Below are 20,480 nucleotides of genomic sequence, written 5' to 3' on the forward strand. Positions count from 1 at the left end.
CATTTGCAATTTCAGCGTTCCATGAAAATACTGGAACAATTCAACAGTAACTGTATTAGGCATCACTAAATGTGATACAACGCAGCCTGCAGAAACAAAACCAGGTTGCCCATGTTTAAAGGAGTAGAATATTTTAAATTAAACAATCATATTTTTGCAATTCAGTAGTATAATTTCATAGTAAATTATTTAAATTGTCAGACTTAATACAGGTTTCTTTACTTAAAATGCTATTTAGTACACTACACAGAACTACAATCAATTCTAATATTCTGAATTTGTAACTTGGTACATCAAATTGTAATATTAGTACAACATGTTACAGGCACCAGTTTGTCTTGTACCTAGCTGGTGGCTAATATTAGTCTGGAAAGTGTAGAGCTTTGATACGAAGCAATCACATGGGGGTTCCTAGGATCACTTCCAGTTTAGCGCTGGGTCGAATTGAGGTAGCAATAGCATAACCTTTGAATGTTCTTTCTAAATGCTTTACTCCATTCATCAAGAATACAAAATGAGTTTTTTAAAAAAAGGAGAGGTAGCAACAAGAAGCTGCAGAAGTCAGCGATCTATTTTGCAGTGTTAGACTGGCCTACAAAATGCTACAGATAATGCATACTGATCCAAGCAGGGCTTGTTCAAAAGCACTGACTATTCCTCATTCATGATATTGTGAAGCTAAATATTATCATTTTATGATTGCAAACAAATATTACATTTTTGAAACTTCCTCCAAAATAACTTCAAAGGTAAATGCATATTCAAAAACTTGTGGGTGTTTGTTCCAAGGAAAAGTATTTTTACTGATATTAACATTCAAAAATCAACTTGTAATTTGTTTTCTTGTAGATCAATATTGACAATAATACCTGGATTTTGGGATTTATTTACTAAGCATAATATATAAAGCACAAACTTATGACTTGTAACCTGAACTATTGCATCATGTAGGAAAATAACAAACTCAGTCTCATGGCCCTGGACTCTGTCACAATTTATGAGTTTTGCATCAGGTATTCTTTTAGGTTCAGGTTCACCATTGACTCAAGTAAACCTCACATTTTTTCCAATCTGGAGCACAACGTTTGCTTCCCAACACCTAGTGAGAAAAGAGCACAACCCAGACATCGCAACATAAAACTCTGGCTATTGAAATATGGAGGGCAGATTGAAATAGCACATACTGAGATCCTTCTTGGAGAGGAGAAGGCTAAGAGGAGATTTGCTAGAGATATTTAAAATCCTGAGGGGGCTGGACAGAGTAGATCGGGAGAAATTGTTCCCGCTCGTAAAAGGTTCGAGAACGAGAGGGCACAGATTTAAAGTGATTTGAAAGAACTTCTCACGGTGAGTGGTTCAGGTCTGGAATGGACTGCCTGGAAGCGTGGTGGCTTAATTGAGGCATTCAAGAGGGCAATGTGCAAGGTTACGGGGAAAAGATAGGAGCATGGCACTGGTCATAATGCTCATTTCTAGAGCCGGTACAGACACGATGGGCTGAATAGCTGCCTTCTGCACCTTAACCATTCTGTGATTCTGAGTCATAGCTTCAAACTAGTAAATTTTATTTAATTAAAATACATTAAGGAACAATAATAGGTATGATCGATTTCCCTCTAGAAATGGAAACCAATGAATCATAGAATCCCTGCAGTGTAGAAGGAGGCCATCTGGCCCATCAAGTCTCACCAACTCTCCGAAACTGCATCTTACCCAGGTTAAACCCCACCCTATCTCGTAACTCTGTGCATTTACCATGGCTAATCCACCTAACCTGCACATCTTTGCATGCTAAGGGGCAATTTAGCATGGCCAATCCACCTAACCTGAATCGTGGGAGGAAACCTACGCAGACAAGGGGAGAATGTGTTAACTCCATACAGAGTCACCCATGGCTAGAATTGAATGAAGATTCAACTTCAAGTGAGAGAAAGTGTGAAAATATGCAGAGCCAGGAAGAAAGCACAATAAGCAGCTTGGTGGCAGAGTGGTTAGCACTGCTGCCTCACAGCACCAGGGACCCAGATTCGATTCCGGCCTTGGGTGACTGTCAGTGTGGAGCCTGCACATTCTCCCCGTGTCTGCGTGGGTTTCCTCCGGGTGCTCCGGTTTCTTCTTCACAGTCCAAAGATGTGCTGGTTAAGTTGATTGGCCATGCTAAATTGCCCCTCAGTGTCAGGGAGATTAGTAGGGTAAATGTGTGGGGTTACGGGGATGGGGCCCAGGTGAGATTGTTGTCGGTGCAGGCTCGATGGGCCGAATGGCCTCTTTCTGCACTGAAGGGATTCTATGAAAGTGGCAAAGAGCGAGAGTGAAAATAAGTGAAAGTGAGAGCGAGCAAACAACCAAAAACAAAGAACAGTACAGCACAGGAACAGGCCTTTCGGCCCAACAAATCTGTGCTGACACAGATGCCTCTCTAATCCAATATGTTCTTGCCTCTGCGTGGCCCTCTATTCCCTGCATATTCATGGATCTATCCAGATGCCTCTTGAACGTTGTTATAGAATCTGCTTCCACCACCTCCTCCGGCAGCGCATTCCAGGCATTCACCACCCTCTGTGTGAAAAACACCCCTTACATCTCTTTTAAACTTTCCCCCCCTCATTCTCAACCTATGCCCCCGAGTAATTGACCCTTAGACCCTGAGGAAAAGACCCTATCAACTCTACCCAAGCCTGTCATAATCTTGTAAACCTCTATCAGGTCCCCCCTCATCCTCTGACACTCCAATGAAAACAATCCAAGTTTGTTCAACCTTTCTTCATAGTCCATATCCTCCAAACCAGGCAACATCCTGGTAAATCTCTTGTGCACCCTTGCCAATGCATCAACATCCTTCCGGTAGTGTGGCGACCAGAATTGTGCACAATACTGTCAACAAAATAAAAGAAACACTTCTCTCAATTATTTTGAGGGGGGGCTGTGTCAGGGGCTCGGTCCACTGATGGTTAAATATGGTTATGGGCCTACAGTGAACCTTCATGTGACAACTGCTTCCCAAGGCCTTTATCAGCCAAGTCCCTGCTGCACTGATGGAATGGTGTGACTCCTTGATTCTCGCAATGAACAATCTCAATGATGAAAACTAATATAATGATCCTATCTCTGTATGGATAATAACACCTTGAGATATTTTTGTCAGCTTAAATCAAATTTCGGGCGACTGACTTGTTGAGGAAAGTGGCAGAGATGAGTTCAGGGGTAAGTGGGTCTGCCAGCATTGTGAAATAGACTTGGAGCACCTGACCTCTCACTCTGCCAAATTTTCTTTCCCTTGAAGTTCACAGGACCATAGTTCTCTCTGTGTGTCTTATTTTTCTAGTCCCATTGTCACTTTTACATGGCAATATTTTTCCAATCAATGGAAAATCAAAAAAGGTACAATGAAAAACCAGGGGCTGATGTTGTAGAATCCATTCTGTGCTATTGGGTGGAGACCAATTTCACCCCCACAACTCCAACTCAGTCATCAGTGTCAAATCCAATTTACTCACATTTCCAAAATCCTCTTAGTACCCGAGTTATCTTCTCATCAAGGCCAGGCCAATTTCAAAACCACTTCCTTTGACTTCAAAATTGTAAATATGCAAAAGATCAAACCAAGGACATTCCCACATTCCCCAAGAGGCAGCTCAAGTGCTTGACTGAAAAACACTTCCTGGGTTCGGGAATTCTACTCTGGCTGCTTGGGGTGGCATTAAAAAAGGAAAGAGCAAATAATCTTATATGGAATCAAAAACTGCTTATTACTCTGAACTTTTAAAATCTAAAGATATGCACTTAGCATCTTGGAAAGTCATCCATCTGCAAGGATATTGGGGGCGATTCTCCCAGCTCGCCGTTCTGCCCCAGCAGCGCAACATAAGAACCAGGAGCAGGAGTAGGCCATCTGGCCCCTCGAGCCTGCTCCACCATTCAATAAGATCATGGCTAATCTTTTTGTGGACTCAGCTCCACTTACCCGCCCGCTCACCATAACCCTTAATTCCTTTACTGTTCAAAAATTTATCTATCCTTGCCTTAAAAACATTCAATGAGGTAACCTTAACTGCTTCACTGGGCAGAAAATTCCACAGATTCACAATCCTTTGTGTGAAGAAGTTCCTCCTCAACTCAGTCCTAAATCTGCTTCCCCTTATTTTGAGGCTATGCCCCCTAATTCTAGTTTCACCCACCAGTGGAAACAACTTCCCTGCTTCTATCTTATCTATTCCCTTCATAATATGTTTCCATAAGATCTCCCCTCATTCTTCTGAATTCCAATGAGTATAGCTCCAGTCTACTCAGTCTCTCCTCATAAGCCAACACTCTCAACTCCTGAATCAACCTAGTGAATCTCCTCTGCACCCCCTCCAGTGCCAGTATATCCTTTCTCAAGTAAGGAGACCAAAACTGTACACAGTATTCCAGGCGTGGCCTCACCAGCACCTTACACAGCTGCAACATAACCACGCTGTTTTTAAACTCCATCCCTCTAGCAATGAAGGACAAAACTCCATTTGCCTTCTTAATTACCTGCTGCACCTGCAAACCAACTCCCTGAGATTCCTGCACAAGGACACCCAGATCCCTCTGCACAGCAGCATGCTGCAATTTTTTACCATTTAAATAATAGTCCATTTTGCTGTTATTCCTACCAAAATGGATGACCTCACATTTACCAACATTGTACTCCATCTGCCAGACCCTCACCCACTCACTTAGACTATCTATATCCCTTTGCAAACTTTCAGCGTCCTCTGCACACTTTGCTCTGCACCCACCTTAGTGTCATCTGCGAATTTTGACACACTACACTTGGTCCCCAACTCCAAATCATCTATGTAAATCGTAAACAATTGCGGTCCTAACACTGATCCCTGAGGCACACCACTATTCACTGATCGCCAACCAGAAAAACACCCATTTATCCCCACTCTTTGATTTCTGTTAGTTAACCAATCCTCTATCCATGCTAATACATTACCCGTAACACCGTGCACCTTTATCTTATGTAGCAGTCTTTGGTGCGGCACCTTATCAAATGCCTTCTGGAAACCCAGGTACACCACATTCACAGGCTCTCCCCATTGTCCACTGTGAATGTAATGTTCTCAGAATGGGCCGGGAGATATGAGCGGAGGCTGTTTAACAGCTACCCGCTGGGCCCCGCAGCCTCCGGGGCCGGGATCTGTGGCGTCGTCAGCTCCGCGCCGGAAATCAGTGCCAGCTTGGCCCATGGCAATGCCCAAGGGGCACCTTGGCACAGCCCCACTGGACAGTGCCAAGAGGGCAGGGCCTATGGGAGGGGGGGTTCGCATGGCCAGCAATGTAGGGTCGCGAGGCTGGCCAGTGATTGGGAGGCTGGCAGTACGGGGCGACCGTGTATGTGCTAATCTCCGCTTTGACAGATCGGCGTATGTGCAGTGGCCCGCTCAGCGCTATGCTGCTGGCCTCTCCAGCGGGAATAGGCCCCACCCCCCGGATTTTGAATGTGAATTTCCCCGGGGCACTCTGCAGTGCACAGAGTGGGAGAGATTCATCCTGCTAAACACCCCCCCACCCCCCCACCTCAGGTGCATGGAGCAGGGTTGGGTGAATGTCCTGAACCGGAATGGTGAGGTTCGAAGCTTCCCAGATATTAGATCAGCAGACCATAACATATAGGCCATTCGGTCCATCAAGTCTGTTCTGCCATTCAATCATGGCTGATAAGCTTCTCAACCCCATTCTCCCCCTTTTTCCCTGTAACCTTTTATCCCCTTCCCAATCAAGGACTTATCTATCTCGATCTTAAATACACTCAATGACCTGGCCGCCACAGCCTTCTGTGGCAATGAATTCCACAGATTCATCACCCTCCGACTGAAGAAATTCCTCCTCATCTCAGTTCTAAAGAGTCGTCCCTTTACTCCGAGGCTGTGCCCTCGAACCTAGTGTCTCTTACTAATGGAAACATCTTCCACACGTCCACTCTATCCAGGCCTTTCAGTATTCTGTAAGTTTCAATGAGATTCCCCCTGCTTCATCCTTCCAAACTCCATCGAGTACAGACCCCGAGTCCTCAGACGCTCCTCATACATCAAGCTTTTCATTCCTGGGATCATTCTCATGAACCTTCCAGGGCCAGTACATCCTTCCTTAGATACAGGGCCCAAAATTGCTCACAAAATTCCTATTGTGGTCTGACCAGAGCCTTATAAAGCCTCACCAGTACATCCCTGCTTTTGTATTCTATTCCTCTCAAAATGAATGCTAACATTGCTAATATTGGAGCTCGGAATGTAATGGAGCCAGCACATTAACCCAAGAGCAAAAACCAAAGGGGATTGTGGCAGAAACAGAAGAGGACGATTGAGGCCTAGACGGAGCGATGGGTGGATGGAAGTAGACACTGACTGGAGGTATAGGGCGAGAAACATTTACGATCAGTTCCTTTAACGTGGGGTCAAGTGGGTCACTCCTGCTCCACCTGGTTCCACACTCAGGGAAGCTACTTGCGGGCAATTATAGGGATGGTTTCCCTGAATAAAGCCTGTGATGGTTTTCCCTAACAGCCAGCACCAATGTCAGAGAGGGGACCTGAAACCTAATGCCTTCTTCAGGTATGCTCAAATGACATTGCATCTGTCCTCACCAAATATGGTGGGCTACATTTTTGGCTGCATGATGCAATTCCTGCTCTCCATCTTGGCAGCTTTGGTTTCTGTACAGTGCCCAAAAAAATGAGATTTACAGGTTTAAATGTTTCAGTGACGTTAACCAGGTAAAGGGCTGTACCACATTTCAGCTTGGTTCCGTTGGCCTATTCCCTTATGTCTAAAACCATGGCATGTTCTTTAAAACCACTATCTTAATCTAGTATCTACAGAATACAACTTGTGTATGTTGTAATACATTTGCGTATCAGGGCATCGTGTTGTCATACTATTATTATAAAGGAAGCTGAAAATAACGTGGGATTCTTCCGACCTACTCTTGTGAAAAATAATTGTCGAATATCTATAACAGCACTCAAATATTTGCTGTTTAGTCAACACAACCTTCCATTTGCACCGTATATGGTTTCATGCAGTACTTGGCTTCAGCAGGCCAAATGTTTTCCTCGGAATCAGTAGAACAGTAGAGATCTCACATTTTGCTGCAGCATATCAATGAGGCACGGATATGTATTCCAGCTCTGCATGGATGAACACACTGTTCAATAGTGCTGGCTCACACAGTATCAGGGTGAGTTATCACTTCCCATGAAGGCACTCTTATCACCAGTGCCCAGAGAGGTGGCTGCGACTCTCAGTCTTTCATTTTCAAGGCAGTTTGCTGAACATTCAGGCTTCAAAGATTCACACTTTCAAACTCTATAAGAGTTTGTGAACACTCAATTTGCCAAAACTGTTTACAGTGTAATTGGGCACCGTACCTGTGTCCATGAGATAGCGCAGACGCTTCTCCACCACTGCAGCCCGTGTGTCAATTTGCTTCTGCTCATTCTCCAATGCTGCCAATTCTCCGACAACATACTGACTGGTGTCTTTGAACCCTTTCTGTGGACAAGAAAAATATCACTACATTAAACAAAATCTATAATACAATTATAAAAAGATATGCTTTCCTTAATTTAGTGAATACCGCAAAAAATATTTTGGTGCTTACAGATTTTGCCTGAAGTGCAGCTGACTATTATAAGAACTCCCAAGGAAAAGAAAGTTAAATGAGAGTATGATTTTATTTTCAGTTGTAAAAAAAAACTAATGTTTAAAAAATGCTTTCCCTTATTTTAAATGCCTGCTGATGTAGCCTGTTGGGTGCATTTTCAACTTAATGAACTACAATAATCACAGTAAAATTTTAGGAAAAAAGACCTTAGTTAAGATAATACATTATCCACCCTTTTTCCTAATTTTTTTTGGCATCTGTCCGTCAATAAGTTTCCTCCTCCTTGTCCATCAGTTTTTTCCTCACAAATCAATTTTACAGATGATCAGCCCATTTTCCCACTGTGCTGAACCTCCCCATTAATTAAGTGAAAAAATTATCATATATATTATATTAATGCAAACATCATTCAGCTGGTAATTCACGGCTGATCTGTATAATGGAAAGGTTGAACACCCATTAACCCATGCCAACAAAATGGGTTGTCTGGGAAATTCGAGCAGGTCTCCTGTGACTTTTCCTTCCAACTGAAGCTTGCAGTATCTACTTTTGTAATAATTAAAATCCTCCTGGTAGATCAATACTGGAATCTCTTTATGGGAAGTGCCCTGATGGAAATGTCTCAAGGATGTTGAGGCTGTGCTAGTCTGAAAAAAATCATCTTTTATCTGACAATTATCACTACACTGCAGACTAATTCAGTGCTGCACCCCTTTTGCTTTGCATTGAAAATGTGCGAGATTGACATCTGAAAACCCAACATCTCATTTTTTAACCAATAAAGACAGCATTTCTTTATATGGCCAAGGAATAATCAGCAATCACTAAACCAGAGAAAAATTAAACATACACTAAGTACTTCATCTTCTGATGGCTTTCTCAGAGTTGTTTCACATATTTCCGTTCTGTCCTCATTTCCTTTCTTTGCATCTTCTTGTATTGATCTCTGCCTTTTAATCTCTTTTTAAGAAAAAAAAAGCAAGACATCCAGAAATTGGTTAAAATTATCAACTCCACCTTGAGCACAGGAGTTGATTTATACAGAGGAGTTTAATTTCAGTCTCGTTAAAAAGCTTCTCTGACAGCTAAAAAGAATTAAATGCTATATAGCATTTTAACATTCTTATCTTATGAATTCCTCACCTGGTCTGCTTTCCACATACTGACTAAATGACTGAAGATGGGTTCGTCTCACAGCGGAATCTTTATTGAACACCACAGGACTTCGCAAACGCTCAGTGTCCATACGCAAACACTCAGCACGATGATCTTCCATTTCATTCTGCCAGGAATTAACAATTTCCTCCCATCATTATTCAACATTTGTTTAAATCTATATTCCACTTCAATAAAATAGTTTAATTCTTATACATTTGTAAAGATTAACTACAGAACAAAATAAACTCATATTTTCTTTGCACAAAGAATTTTAAAGCCATGTGTTAGATCTGCCCTAAACTAAATACTAACATTGAAAGTAAATCGCTTTGTTCCCTTATACTGGCCTGCTATTAAATTGAACAGGAAATTACCAACTTACCTACTAGTTTCTTGCATTTCTTCAAAAAGAGCTAACATCTAATTTTGTGCCAACTGAAGTAACCCACTGTGATAGCCAAAGGTTAAAGGATACTGGCAAAGAGTGTGGACAAAGAAAGAAAATTTGTCGACTTCAATGGTAATGTCCAAATCTTTATTTGATTTATAAAAACTTAAATAAACTCATTTTCAGCTTCCATTTTCTAGGGCTCCAATATTTATGCATCTGAATCCAGTGTAGCGTTTTGTCAAAACAAGATGTTCCCAGAGGACCCAACAACTATGGTGTGTGGAAACAGCAGATACCAGGTTATGTTGTACCCAAAAATATTGCATTCTGCTGCTAATCTTGTATTATTTCTAAGTGTTTTGAAAGTAAATAGAAAAAGGCTGAGATGCATGACTAATAGCTTAGCCTAGTGAATGTTGAAACTGGTTATCAAATGCTACCAAGGCTGTGCCCTTCCTCTGCATTAAGACAATCAGTAATGAGGGGGTCCTCTAATGGCCTATTCTCTTGCCTTAAGGAGGTGTGGGATACAGAATTCTCAAGAGAAGGTAACAGTTTACCCTCTCCTACAATCACAGAATGCCTCATTTACAAATATCTAAACTGCTTTACAAATGTATTGAATCTGCAGTCAATTACTCCCGGTGAGCAGAACTGCTTTGGGATTATATTTTAACCTAAAAAAAATTCTATCCTAACTGAACCTCATCAAAATAATAATAAAAATCAAGACTGTTGGTACTACACACAAAATGAATTTTGTTAGGCATAAATAATGGAACAAAAGCACTGCACCTACCTGCTTCCTCCTTATATAAATCTGAACACAGACCAGCATTTTTCAACTTTACAGCAGCTTGCGCCAGAGTATTACAACTCACAACACAAGCAGCCGAACAGAAGCTGGGGTAAATAATACTGTCGTAAATTGATGTAGAATTATGAGCCAAAAAGTCAAAGTCTAATTACTGGCAAACTGGATTCTACGCTTTCCCCCCAGAAAACAGCAACGAAACACAAAAACAAAGGGGCTTTTCAAACTCACTTAGAGCATCGTTAAATCTAATAAAATTAATTTCCTCCATGACATGTTACTAAGGCCCGACGTTTGTGAACAAATACAGATCATTCTATGCCCAGTAAGGTGTAAAAATATCAGTGTGATTAGCTAGCAAATCCCATTTTGGGAAACCTTTTTATGGCAAGGGACTTCTGCCACTTTACAAATGTATTCCTCTAAGCTGGGTTAATTCAGTTAGCTTGCCAATCCATTGTGTTTTCCTCAAGCCAGCTTCGTATTGCATTAAATCCATTGCAGAAAGCTAAATTGAATGAAAAATCAGACTTGATCTGAGCTCCTCTTTGTTTAAAGCAAATACAAGTCTTCTGCTACCACCTCACTTTCATCGCTGGCATATAAGAACTGATAGTGTAAAGGAAAGCAATGAGAGTCATTGTTTCTCAACTTCAAAGACCCTCCTGTGGAAAGAAATCCTCTCAGTTAGCATTGGCAGTCTCAAAAGGTATTGCAGGTGGGTGGAAAGTTAGACAGGCAAATTTGCTCCGAAGCCAGAATATAAACAAATAATCTACTCTGAAAGCTCTCCTGTTAGACTGCTAGAATGCTTTGCTCATTTAACTGCATGCAGTGCTTATGTTAAGCAATGTGCAAAATTAAATTCACCGAAATCATGGAAACTGCATAAGCTCCACACAAACTTGAGCAGTGAGGTTTTCACATCATCCAAGTTTTAAAAAAAAAACCATGTGACACAAAGGCGAATCTTTTATCAGTTACATTTGTTAACATCAAGGAAGCCATTTGCTTCAATCACAGATAAGCGGAATCATAAGACATAGGAGCAGAAGTAGGCCATTCAGCCCATTTAGTCTATTCCACCATTCAATAAATTATGACTGATCAGATATGATAATCCTCAATTCCATTTTCCCGCCTTTTCTCCATAATCCTCAATTCCCTTACTGATTAAAAATCTGTCTATCTCAGCCTTGAACATACTTGATGACCCAGCATCTACAGCCCTCTGCAGTAAAGAATTCCATAGATCCAATACCCTCTGACAGAAAAAATTCCTCATGTCCGTCTCCCCTTACTGCCCTCTAGTCCTAGATTCTCTCACAAGAGGAAACAACCTCTCAGCATCTACCCTATCAAGCCCCCTGAGAATCCCATATATCTCAATAATGTCGCCGCTCATTCTTCTAAATTCCAATAAGTACAGGCCCAACCTACTCAACCTCTCCTCATAAGAAAATTCCTCCATACCCAGGATCAACCTAGTGAACCTTCTCTGGACTGCCTCCAATGCCAGTACATATTTCCCTAAATAAGGGGACCAAAACTGTTCACAGTATTCTAGGTGTGATCTAACTAATACCTTGTATGGTTTCAGCAAGACTTTTCTATTTTTATACTCCATACTCTTGGAAATAAAAGCCAACATTCCATTTGTCTTCCCTATTACCTACTGAACTTGCATGCTAGCTTTTTGTGATTTATGCACAAGGACCCCCAAATCCCTCAGTGCTGCAGCTTTCTGCAGTCTTTCTCCATTTACATAATATTCAGCTCCTTTATTCTTCCCATCAAAAATCATAACTTCACGTTTTCCTACATTATATTCCATCTGTCAGTTTTAGCCTACTCACTACTTAATCTGTCTATACCCCTCGGTAGACTCTGTTATCTTCACCACTTGCCTTCCCAGCTATTTTTGTGTCAATCAAACCTGGCAATCATACATTTACTTGTCTCATCCAAGTCATTTATATTATAATTCTGACGCCAGCACTGATCCCTGTGGCATTCCACTAGTTATAAGTTGCCATCCTGAACATGCCCCTCTTATCCCAACTCTGTCTCCTATTAGTTAAGCAATCCTCTATCCATGCTAATATACTGCTCCAACACCATGGGTTCTTACCTTATTAACCATCCTTTTTTGCTGAACTCCATTCTCAGTCCACTCCAGCTCCATTCCTTTGTAATTAACCTTAGTTAAATTTAGCCCAGTTGTTTTTGACCCAAATTTCTCACTCTCAAACAGAATGCTAAATTCTACCACATTATGGTCACTGTCTCCTAGGGGGATATTTTACTCTAATAGTTTGGAACCATAGATCAAACTTCTCTTTATTACTGTTCCGATTAATATTACACTGTGTTTCTAACTGTGGGAACTTGAATCCACAATAAAGGTAGTCGAACACACTAAGAGGACAATCTTCTTTATATAACAAAGTTTACAAATGGCAATAACTCAGTAAACCATAAAGAGCTATGAAAACAGGAGAAATTAGTACACAGGTCTTGCTCGCAAAACATTATCTTGCAGACCTGAAAACTCACACTGCTAAGGATGTCCTGCGCGTATATGCAAACATACTAAGAGACATTGGTAATAGATTGACATAGACAGATGCTACTACAACACTCTCTAACACCTCTTCCCCCTTAAATTTCAATCCCCCTTCAGGACAGAAACAAAATGAAAGTTAAATTTCAACCACACAACAGTCTATCAGGAGCTTTGCCATTACATCGCGACCTGCACAGCACCACTGGTGATTCATCAAGCACTGGTGGATCTTGTGTCAGTTGAGCTGTATCCGCAGGCAAAGAACAAGGCTGAGAATCTATGCCTGAATGTTCCTCATCAACTCCCCCAGCAGAGTCTTGTGCAACAGGAACCACTTCCTGGCCAATGTCTACAACAGCATTGCCCTCTGCCATGCAATCTGAAACCTTTGCTAACTCAGAGTAGACAGATGCGATCTTGGTGTCTGCGAACATCTCTTCTGTTATGCAGTTTCACTATCCAAGATACTGGACTACTTTGGTTTTGAATAATTCCTGATAACCGGATACTACCAAAGTTCCAGATGTAAACATGATCATCTGTGTTGAACTGTCTCTCCTTTTAATGGTAGACTCTCCTTCTGCTTCTCTTGTTTTTGCTGACTCTTGCTCTGAGATCTGGGTGAAGCAGATCCAAGTGAGACTTTGGTCTTCTACCTGACAATAATTCAACTAGATAGAGCCCTGTTGTTGACTGTGGCGTGTTACGATACTGGAACAAGAACCTTAAAAGTCCAATTCCCAAAGTATAACCTGCCATCCGCTTCAATCCCTCGTTCAAAGTTTGAACAACTCACTCAGCTAAACCAGGTGAAATGGCACAGTACACACATGGCGTATATCATTCTTTTGCAGAAATTAATGAAACAAATCACTTGTAAATGTGGTGCTATTATCCAAAACCATTATCACGGAGGCATGGTGGCACAGTGGTTGGCATGCTGCCTCATAGCGCTAGGGACCCTGGTTCGATTCCTGGCCTTGGGGTCTGTCTGTGTGGAGTTTGCACATTGTTCCTGTGTCTCCGTGGGTTTCCTCCGGGTGCTCTGGTTTCCTCCCACACTTCAAAGATGTGCAAGTGTGGTGGATTGGCCATACTAAATTAAATTGCCTCTTAGTGTAAGGGATTGGCGGGGGTGGGGCCTGGGTGGGATTATTGTCAGTGCGGGCTCGGTGGGCCAAATGGCCTCCTTCTGCGTTGTAGGGATTCTAAAACGAGAGAAGCTGATAACCCACGAATTGCAAAAACTTGACGCTGTTTCTCTATTGTAAATGAGCTGTAATGATATTCATGATATGTACTTCTAAACAAAAACATGTGATTCACAAAAAGTTCTGCAAAGTCCACATGAAGTCTGGACCACGGACGATCTAACCACTCCCAAGGATGAAGTGGCGTTGGTGGCGCCATCTTCTGGAACAGGACTTCACCATGTTCTCCAAGTCCAGTTCCGGATTAGGCCAAAAAAAAGACCCAGTTAAACTTCTCATTCTAGAGGTCATGGCTTGTGAACGACCAGGGAACACACACTTTTAACTCCCACCTGTCCTGCGCACCTAACTTCTCTCTACACTTCACAAAAGCTCGCAACTCATCATCTTCAATAATAGTTGGCTATCCTCGCATCAGAAATCTCTTGATTTGAGATAGAACAGGACCTCTCCCTGTCCACTGTTTAATCTGCTTAGCACTCACTGGAGAATGTCCAAATCTCTCGAGTAGAAAATCGTCTCAGGAGGACACAATACCTTGGATGGTAAATCTGGTAAAGGGAGATGACTCAATGTGTCTGAATTTGCATCGTCTTTTCCTGCTCCATACACAATATTTTACTAAGAAGCTGACAAGGCGAGAGCCCAATGCTGTACTCTTGCTGAGGCCAAGGGAGGAATACATTTCGACTCACTGAAAATACTCATCAACAGCTTGTGGTTGGTACTTATGGTGAATGAGTGACTATAAAAGGTACTGATGGAATCTTTTTACAGCAAATACGATAGCTAGACCTTTCTTGTCTGACTGTCGATATCCCTTTGCAGCCTTTGTCAGCGTATGGGATTCAAACCTGATGGGTTTTTCTGACCGATCCTCTATTAAATGCGGGAATGTCGCTCCCACACTGTAAGGCGAGGCATCGCAAGACAGAATGAGTTGCTGTCTTGATCAAAATGAACCAGCTGATTATAACAGTGCTCACACGGCCCTGAAAGCTTCCTTTGCGCTGACTCCCACTTCCATTTTGTTTCTTTGGGAAGTGGTGCCAACCTGATTGAAAGGTCTGGCACAAACTTTCCACAATAACTGACCAGGTCCAAAGATGACCTGAGCTCTGACGCATTCCTTCGATCTGGAGCTTCCTTAATAGCTCAAACTTTTCCTTCCCCAGGAGATGAGCCTTGTGCCATGATTTTACAACCTAGATATCAACACTTAGTGCCTGGAAAATGCACTCTCTCTGTTTCAGATTTAGTCTCATCTCTGAAAAACGTTTTGATACTGGATCCAGATTACTGAGGTGCTCCTCCTCCGTCTTCCCTGTAATCAAGATGTCACCCAAGTAGACTGCTACATGAGGAATGCCTTGTAACAGGTTGTCCATTGTTCTTTGAAAAATTACTGGGCTGGAGGATACCCCAAAATCCAAACCTTTATCCGTGTTAATTGTAACCTGCTACCTAGAATCCTTCTCCAGCAAGAGTTGTTGATAGACATGGCTCATGTCACATTTTGAGAACAAGCTCTTCCACCCTAGGTAATGGATAAGCATCTAATTTGAAAACCCGATTCATGGTGAGCTTGTAGTCACCATATATACGCACAGCATCATCATTTTTAATGACAGGAACGACTGGAGTTCCAAATGAGAAAACTGAATATGCTCTATGATTCCAAGTCTTTGCAGCCGTTCCAACTCCTCCTCCACTTTTCTTCTCATGGCCGAGGGGACTGTCCTGGACTTGAAAAAGCAAGGAATAGCCTGAGGATCTATGAATAACTTCACTGCAATACCACGCAACGTACCCAGTTCATCCTTGAACACCTCCGGATAGTTACTAACAACATCTCGGCCACCCATGTGCTTAATCTCACACCTAGTTCAATGGAATTTTGCTGAGCCAGTCACGCCCTAGCAAGCTCAGACTCTTCTCTTTGACAAGGAGGCGTGGCTTTACTTCTTGTCAGCTATATACAATATGGACTCCCAATGCCCAGGGTAACGGTATGGATCCTCTGATATACGTCCGAAGCTTGATCTCTTCCGCAGTAAGGGCCAGTGCTTGGTTAGAGTCCCAAGCTGACGTGTAGGTTTCTCCACTAATTCTGGATGTGAAGGCTCCTATGTCCACCTTCATCTTGATTTGCTTTCCATCCACAGCCTCCGTAGTAAAAATAGGCTCAGCTCTCATCTCATTCACATTAAACATGTACTAAGCTCGCCCCTCTGCCTACTCCGAGCTGTCTAGATGATGCAGAGCTGATTGAAGCTTCTTTGAATTTAGATTTTGTTCTCAGCCTTGGCCTTGCTTTCCGCACCCCTGCATTTCATTGCTAAATGACCCTCCTTGTTGCACGGGTGACAAATAGCATTTATAAATTTGCAATGATGTGGCCCTCCACACCTAAAACACTTCACTGCTTTCACCTTTTTGGTGCAACCGGTTTCTTCACTTGTTGCAGTGTCCCTGCCTGGGCACCAACATTAGCCTTCTAGAGCATTCTTAAAAGTCAGTGTCGTTTCACCCACAACTGACGCTGAATGCTGCCTTCATCAATGTCACGAACTAATCAATCTCTGTGCATATCTTCCAATATTGCTCTGAACTTGAAATGTTCCGAGAGCTGGTGTAATTCTGCCAGAAGGTTAGCTACTGATTGACCTGCCTTCTGAAAATGATGATGAAACTTGAATCTTTGGACAATCATCAAAGGTTTTGGTGATCTTGCATAAGCACAACTAAATCTGCAAGTGGAATGTCCCCTGGCTTACAAGGTGTGGCCAGATACCTCACCACCTTGTGGTATTTGCCCCACACACACTCAGGAGAACTGGGTGCTGCTTTGTCTCATCTACTATTCCATTTGCTAAAAGTGTTGCAACCTCTCTGCGTACTCAGCCCAGTCCTTGCTTTTCTCATCAAACTTGCTGATGACTCCAAACATAACCATGGTGCTGCTAACTTGCTACACTATTGAATAAAGCTCACAACCCATGATCCTAGCCCTCAACTGCTGCTCACAATGTAAACTCACTGTGCAGCTCATGTTGCCACAGTCATCATTGAAAAACTTGTTTTCTTCTACATCCATTTTTTCTCGTTGCTTATGTGGTAATTTGAATGCACAATAAAGGTATTCGAGTGCATCGTCAAGCGGACAATCTTCTTTATATAATCAAATAACAAAGTTTGCAAACGGCAATAACTCAGCAAACTGTAATTACAAAAATGGGAGCAACTAGTTCACAGGCCTTGCTTGTGGAACTCTCTCTTTCAGACCCAAAAACCCAGCAAAACCTTCACTGTCAAAGACATCATGCAGGCACACGCAAACCCACTAACAGGCAGCGGTAATATATTTGCACACCCAGTGCTACTACAACACTCCGACAATTATTCATTATGTTAATAAAAATAAACAATGTCAAATAATTAACTACTGCCACTGACCAATTGCAAAATTAAATTTCTTTCAGCAACTGTAAAATAAGTTAAAGAAGAACAAGTAACGGGAATAGGGCCTGGGTGGGATTGTGGCCAGTACAGACTCGATGGGCCGAATGGGCTCCTTCGGTACTGTAGTGATTCTATGAAGTCCGCAGGTTTATCAATTTCTAGCCTATTGATGAATTGCTGCGTGACAGTAATACCGCAATCCCGCATTTAGCATCCCTAGGGTGGGGTTTTTCAATCTTGCTGAAGGTGTGCCCCCCCACCCCACCCCCACCCCACCCAACCCCCAGCTCCCCACTGCGGCAAGTGCCCTGGTGGTGGGGCAGAGAAACCACTGTATAAATCGGTGGGCCTGGAAGATCCCACTGACAGCCAATGGCAAGCTGCCTCTGTTTCTGGAAAACATGCTAGGGGGGCCTGAAAATCCCAGCACCAGTCTCTTTGAAAAACACAGTGTGCTAAAGGAAACTCACTTTCCCAAGTGTAATCAGTGTGGGGTTACATTGCTGACCTGAAATTTTTACATTAAAAACACATTGGCTATCTTGAACATAACTGGCCCAAAGATCCCATTAATACTAACTACTCTTATCATTACTTTCCACTCCACTCATTCCAATTACCACTTTCTTGTCGCTTCCCTATCCCTCTATCTCGTTCCTTCATATCGCCACTCTCCAGAAAGCCCGAGAGAGGCCAAATGAGCGGGAGGGAGAGGGACGTGGAGGGTAGGAGCGAGGGAGAGATGCCAGGGTGCAAAGGAAGGGGAGCGGCGAGCGAGGGGGGGGGAGCGGCGAGCGAGGGGGGGGGAGCGGCGAGCGAGGGGGGAGAGCGGCGAGCGAGGGGGGGGAGCGGCGAGCGAGGGGGAAGGGGCGAGCGAGGGGGAAGGGGCGAGCGAGGGGTAAGGGGCGAGCGAGGGGGAAGGGGCGAGCGAGGGGGAAGGGGCGAGCGAGGGGGAAGGGGCGAGCGAGGGGGAAGGGGCGAGCGAGGGGGAAGGGGCGAGCGAGGGGGAAGGGGCGAGCGAGGGGGAAGGGGGGAGCGAGGGGGAAGGGGGGAGCGAGGGGGAAGGGGGGAGCGAGGGGGAAGGGGGGAGCGAGGGGGAAGGGGGGAGCGAGGGGGAAGGGGGGAGCGAGGGGGAAGGGGGGAGCGAGGGGGAAGGGGGGAGCGAGGGGGAAGGGGGGAGCGAGGGGGAAGGGGGGAGCGAGGGGGAAGGGGGGAGCGAGGGGGAAGGGGGGAGCGAGGGGGAAGGGGCGAGCGAGGGGGAAGGGGGGAGCGAGGGGGAAGGGGGGAGCGAGGGGGAAGGGGGGAGCGAGGGGGAAGGGGGGAGCGAGGGGGAAGGGGGGAGCGAGGGGGAAGGGGGGAGCGAGGGGGAAGGGGGGAGCGAGGGGGAAGGGGGGAGCGAGGGGGAAGGGGGGAGCGAGGGGGAAGGGGGGAGCGAGGGGGAAGGGGGGAGCGAGGGGGAAGGGGGGAGCGAGGGGGAAGGGGGGAGCGAGGGGGAAGGGGGGAGCGAGGGGGAAGGGGGGAGCGAGGGGGAAGGGGGGAGCGAGGGGGAAGGGGGGAGCGAGGGGGAAGGGGGGAGCGAGGGGGAAGGGGGGAGCGAGGGGGAAGGGGGGAGCGAGGGGGAAGGGGGGAGCGAGGGGGAAGGGGGGAGCGAGGGGGAAGGGGGGAGCGAGGGGGAAGGGGGGAGCGAGGGGGAAGGGGGGAGCGAGGGGGAAGGGGGGAGCGAGGGGGAAGGGGGGAGCGAGGGGGAAGGGGGGAGCGAGGGGGAAGGGGGGAGCGAGGGGGAAGGGGGGAGCGAGGGGGAAGGGGGGAGCGAGGGGGAAGGGGGGAGCGAGGGGGAAGGGGGGAGCGAGGGGGAAGGGGGGAGCGAGGGGGGAGGGGGGAGCGAGGGGGGAGGGGGGAGCGAGGGGGAAGGGGGGAGCGAGGGGGAAGGGGTGAGCGAGGGGGAAGGGGTGAGCCAGGGGGAAGGGGTGAGCCAGGTGGAAGGGGTGAGCCAGGGGGAAGGGGTGAGCGAGGGGGAACGAGGGACAGGGTAGCATCAGTGACAGGTAATGGGGGAAAGGGAAGCAGTGAGTTAGATGGAGCGAGGGAGAAGGTTGCTTCACTTAAGGATGGGAGAGACAGATTTTTTTTGTCTCTATTATATATTTAAGTGGTTGCAGATTGCTTTAAGAACTGATTTGATGGTGATGTCATTGGGGTGTTGCACTGGCTGCTGTTTTAGTTTCAGTTTGCAGTCAGTGCGGTGCAGAGAACATCCCTTTCAATAAACCTGTTGTGTGTTACTTTGAATCTGTGTGCATAGTTAGGACATTACAGTCTCCAAGGGAACTAAACTTTGCGGAACTGAACACTTTTACTTGCAATTTGATACTAGCTTTAGCTTCCTTAGTTAGCCATGGATTGTGTGTCCTAAGCCTAGTGTTTATCTTTCTCACTGGAATGTTTCTCTGTTGAGTGTTCCGAAGTATCTCATTAAACGTCGATCACTGCAACTCGGTAATGTTCTCCTCCATTAAACGCACTGACACATGCTGAGGTGCAATTCTATGTAGATTCTGTTCCGATGCCACATTGGTTATTGTTTACATAAAAAAGACATGAATCGGGGTATAACTCCCATGATAATGACAGTTGGACCTGACCCTGTTCACACTGGCAAACGTTTCAACAAAGGTCAACAAACAAAATCAGAATGACATTAATCTCCCAGGCAAAGGACAACAAAGTCATACTGACTGCTGTCCTGACTCAGATCACACTTGGAAATGGATCTGGAATCTTTTGGTCTGATTGTTTCACTATATACTACTTCTCATGTTGCCTGAGCCATCAAGATAGTGGGCAGAGTTAAAATAAAAAATAAACTCCATTTTATAATGTTGTAAAGTGGAACTCAATGAAGGCTGCACCACTGGATGGTGTGAGATACCCACAGGGTCTTCTTAATCATTGCAAATTAAACTTTTAAAAATTCTTTATTCAGAACATTTGAAATGACCAGAAGACATAGGATCAGAAGGAAACCGTTCGGCCATCGTGTCTGCTTCATCATTCAATGAGATCATGACAGATCTGAGATTAAAATCCTCAACTCCACTTTCCCGCCTTATCCCCATAACCCTCGATTCCCTTCCCGATTAAAAATCTCTCTATCTCAGCCTTGCACAGACTTAATGACCCAGCCTCTGCAGCCCTCAGTGCTAAAGAATTCCACAGATTCACTATCTCAGAAAATAAATT

General features: G+C 44.5%; 1 protein-coding gene across 5 annotated transcripts in view; it reads right to left on the bottom strand.

The window, feature by feature from the left end:
* ehbp1 (EH domain binding protein 1) overlaps positions 1-20,480 on the bottom strand; it is a 340,872-nt gene that overhangs the window by 50,819 nt on the left and 269,573 nt on the right. For all 5 annotated transcript variants that reach the window (XM_078230456.1, XM_078230455.1, XM_078230454.1 and 2 more), the window contains 3 exons: positions 8,782-8,920; positions 8,489-8,598; positions 7,403-7,526 (listed from right to left, as the gene is read on the bottom strand). In XM_078230456.1, the coding sequence (XP_078086582.1) occupies positions 7,403-7,526; positions 8,489-8,598; positions 8,782-8,920 (373 nt within the window). The remainder of the gene's footprint in view (positions 1-7,402; positions 7,527-8,488; positions 8,599-8,781; positions 8,921-20,480) is intronic.

The sequence above is a fragment of the Mustelus asterias genome, chromosome 15, assembly GCF_964213995.1.
Source record: "Mustelus asterias chromosome 15, sMusAst1.hap1.1, whole genome shotgun sequence".
Lineage (NCBI taxonomy): Eukaryota > Metazoa > Chordata > Chondrichthyes > Carcharhiniformes > Triakidae > Mustelus > Mustelus asterias.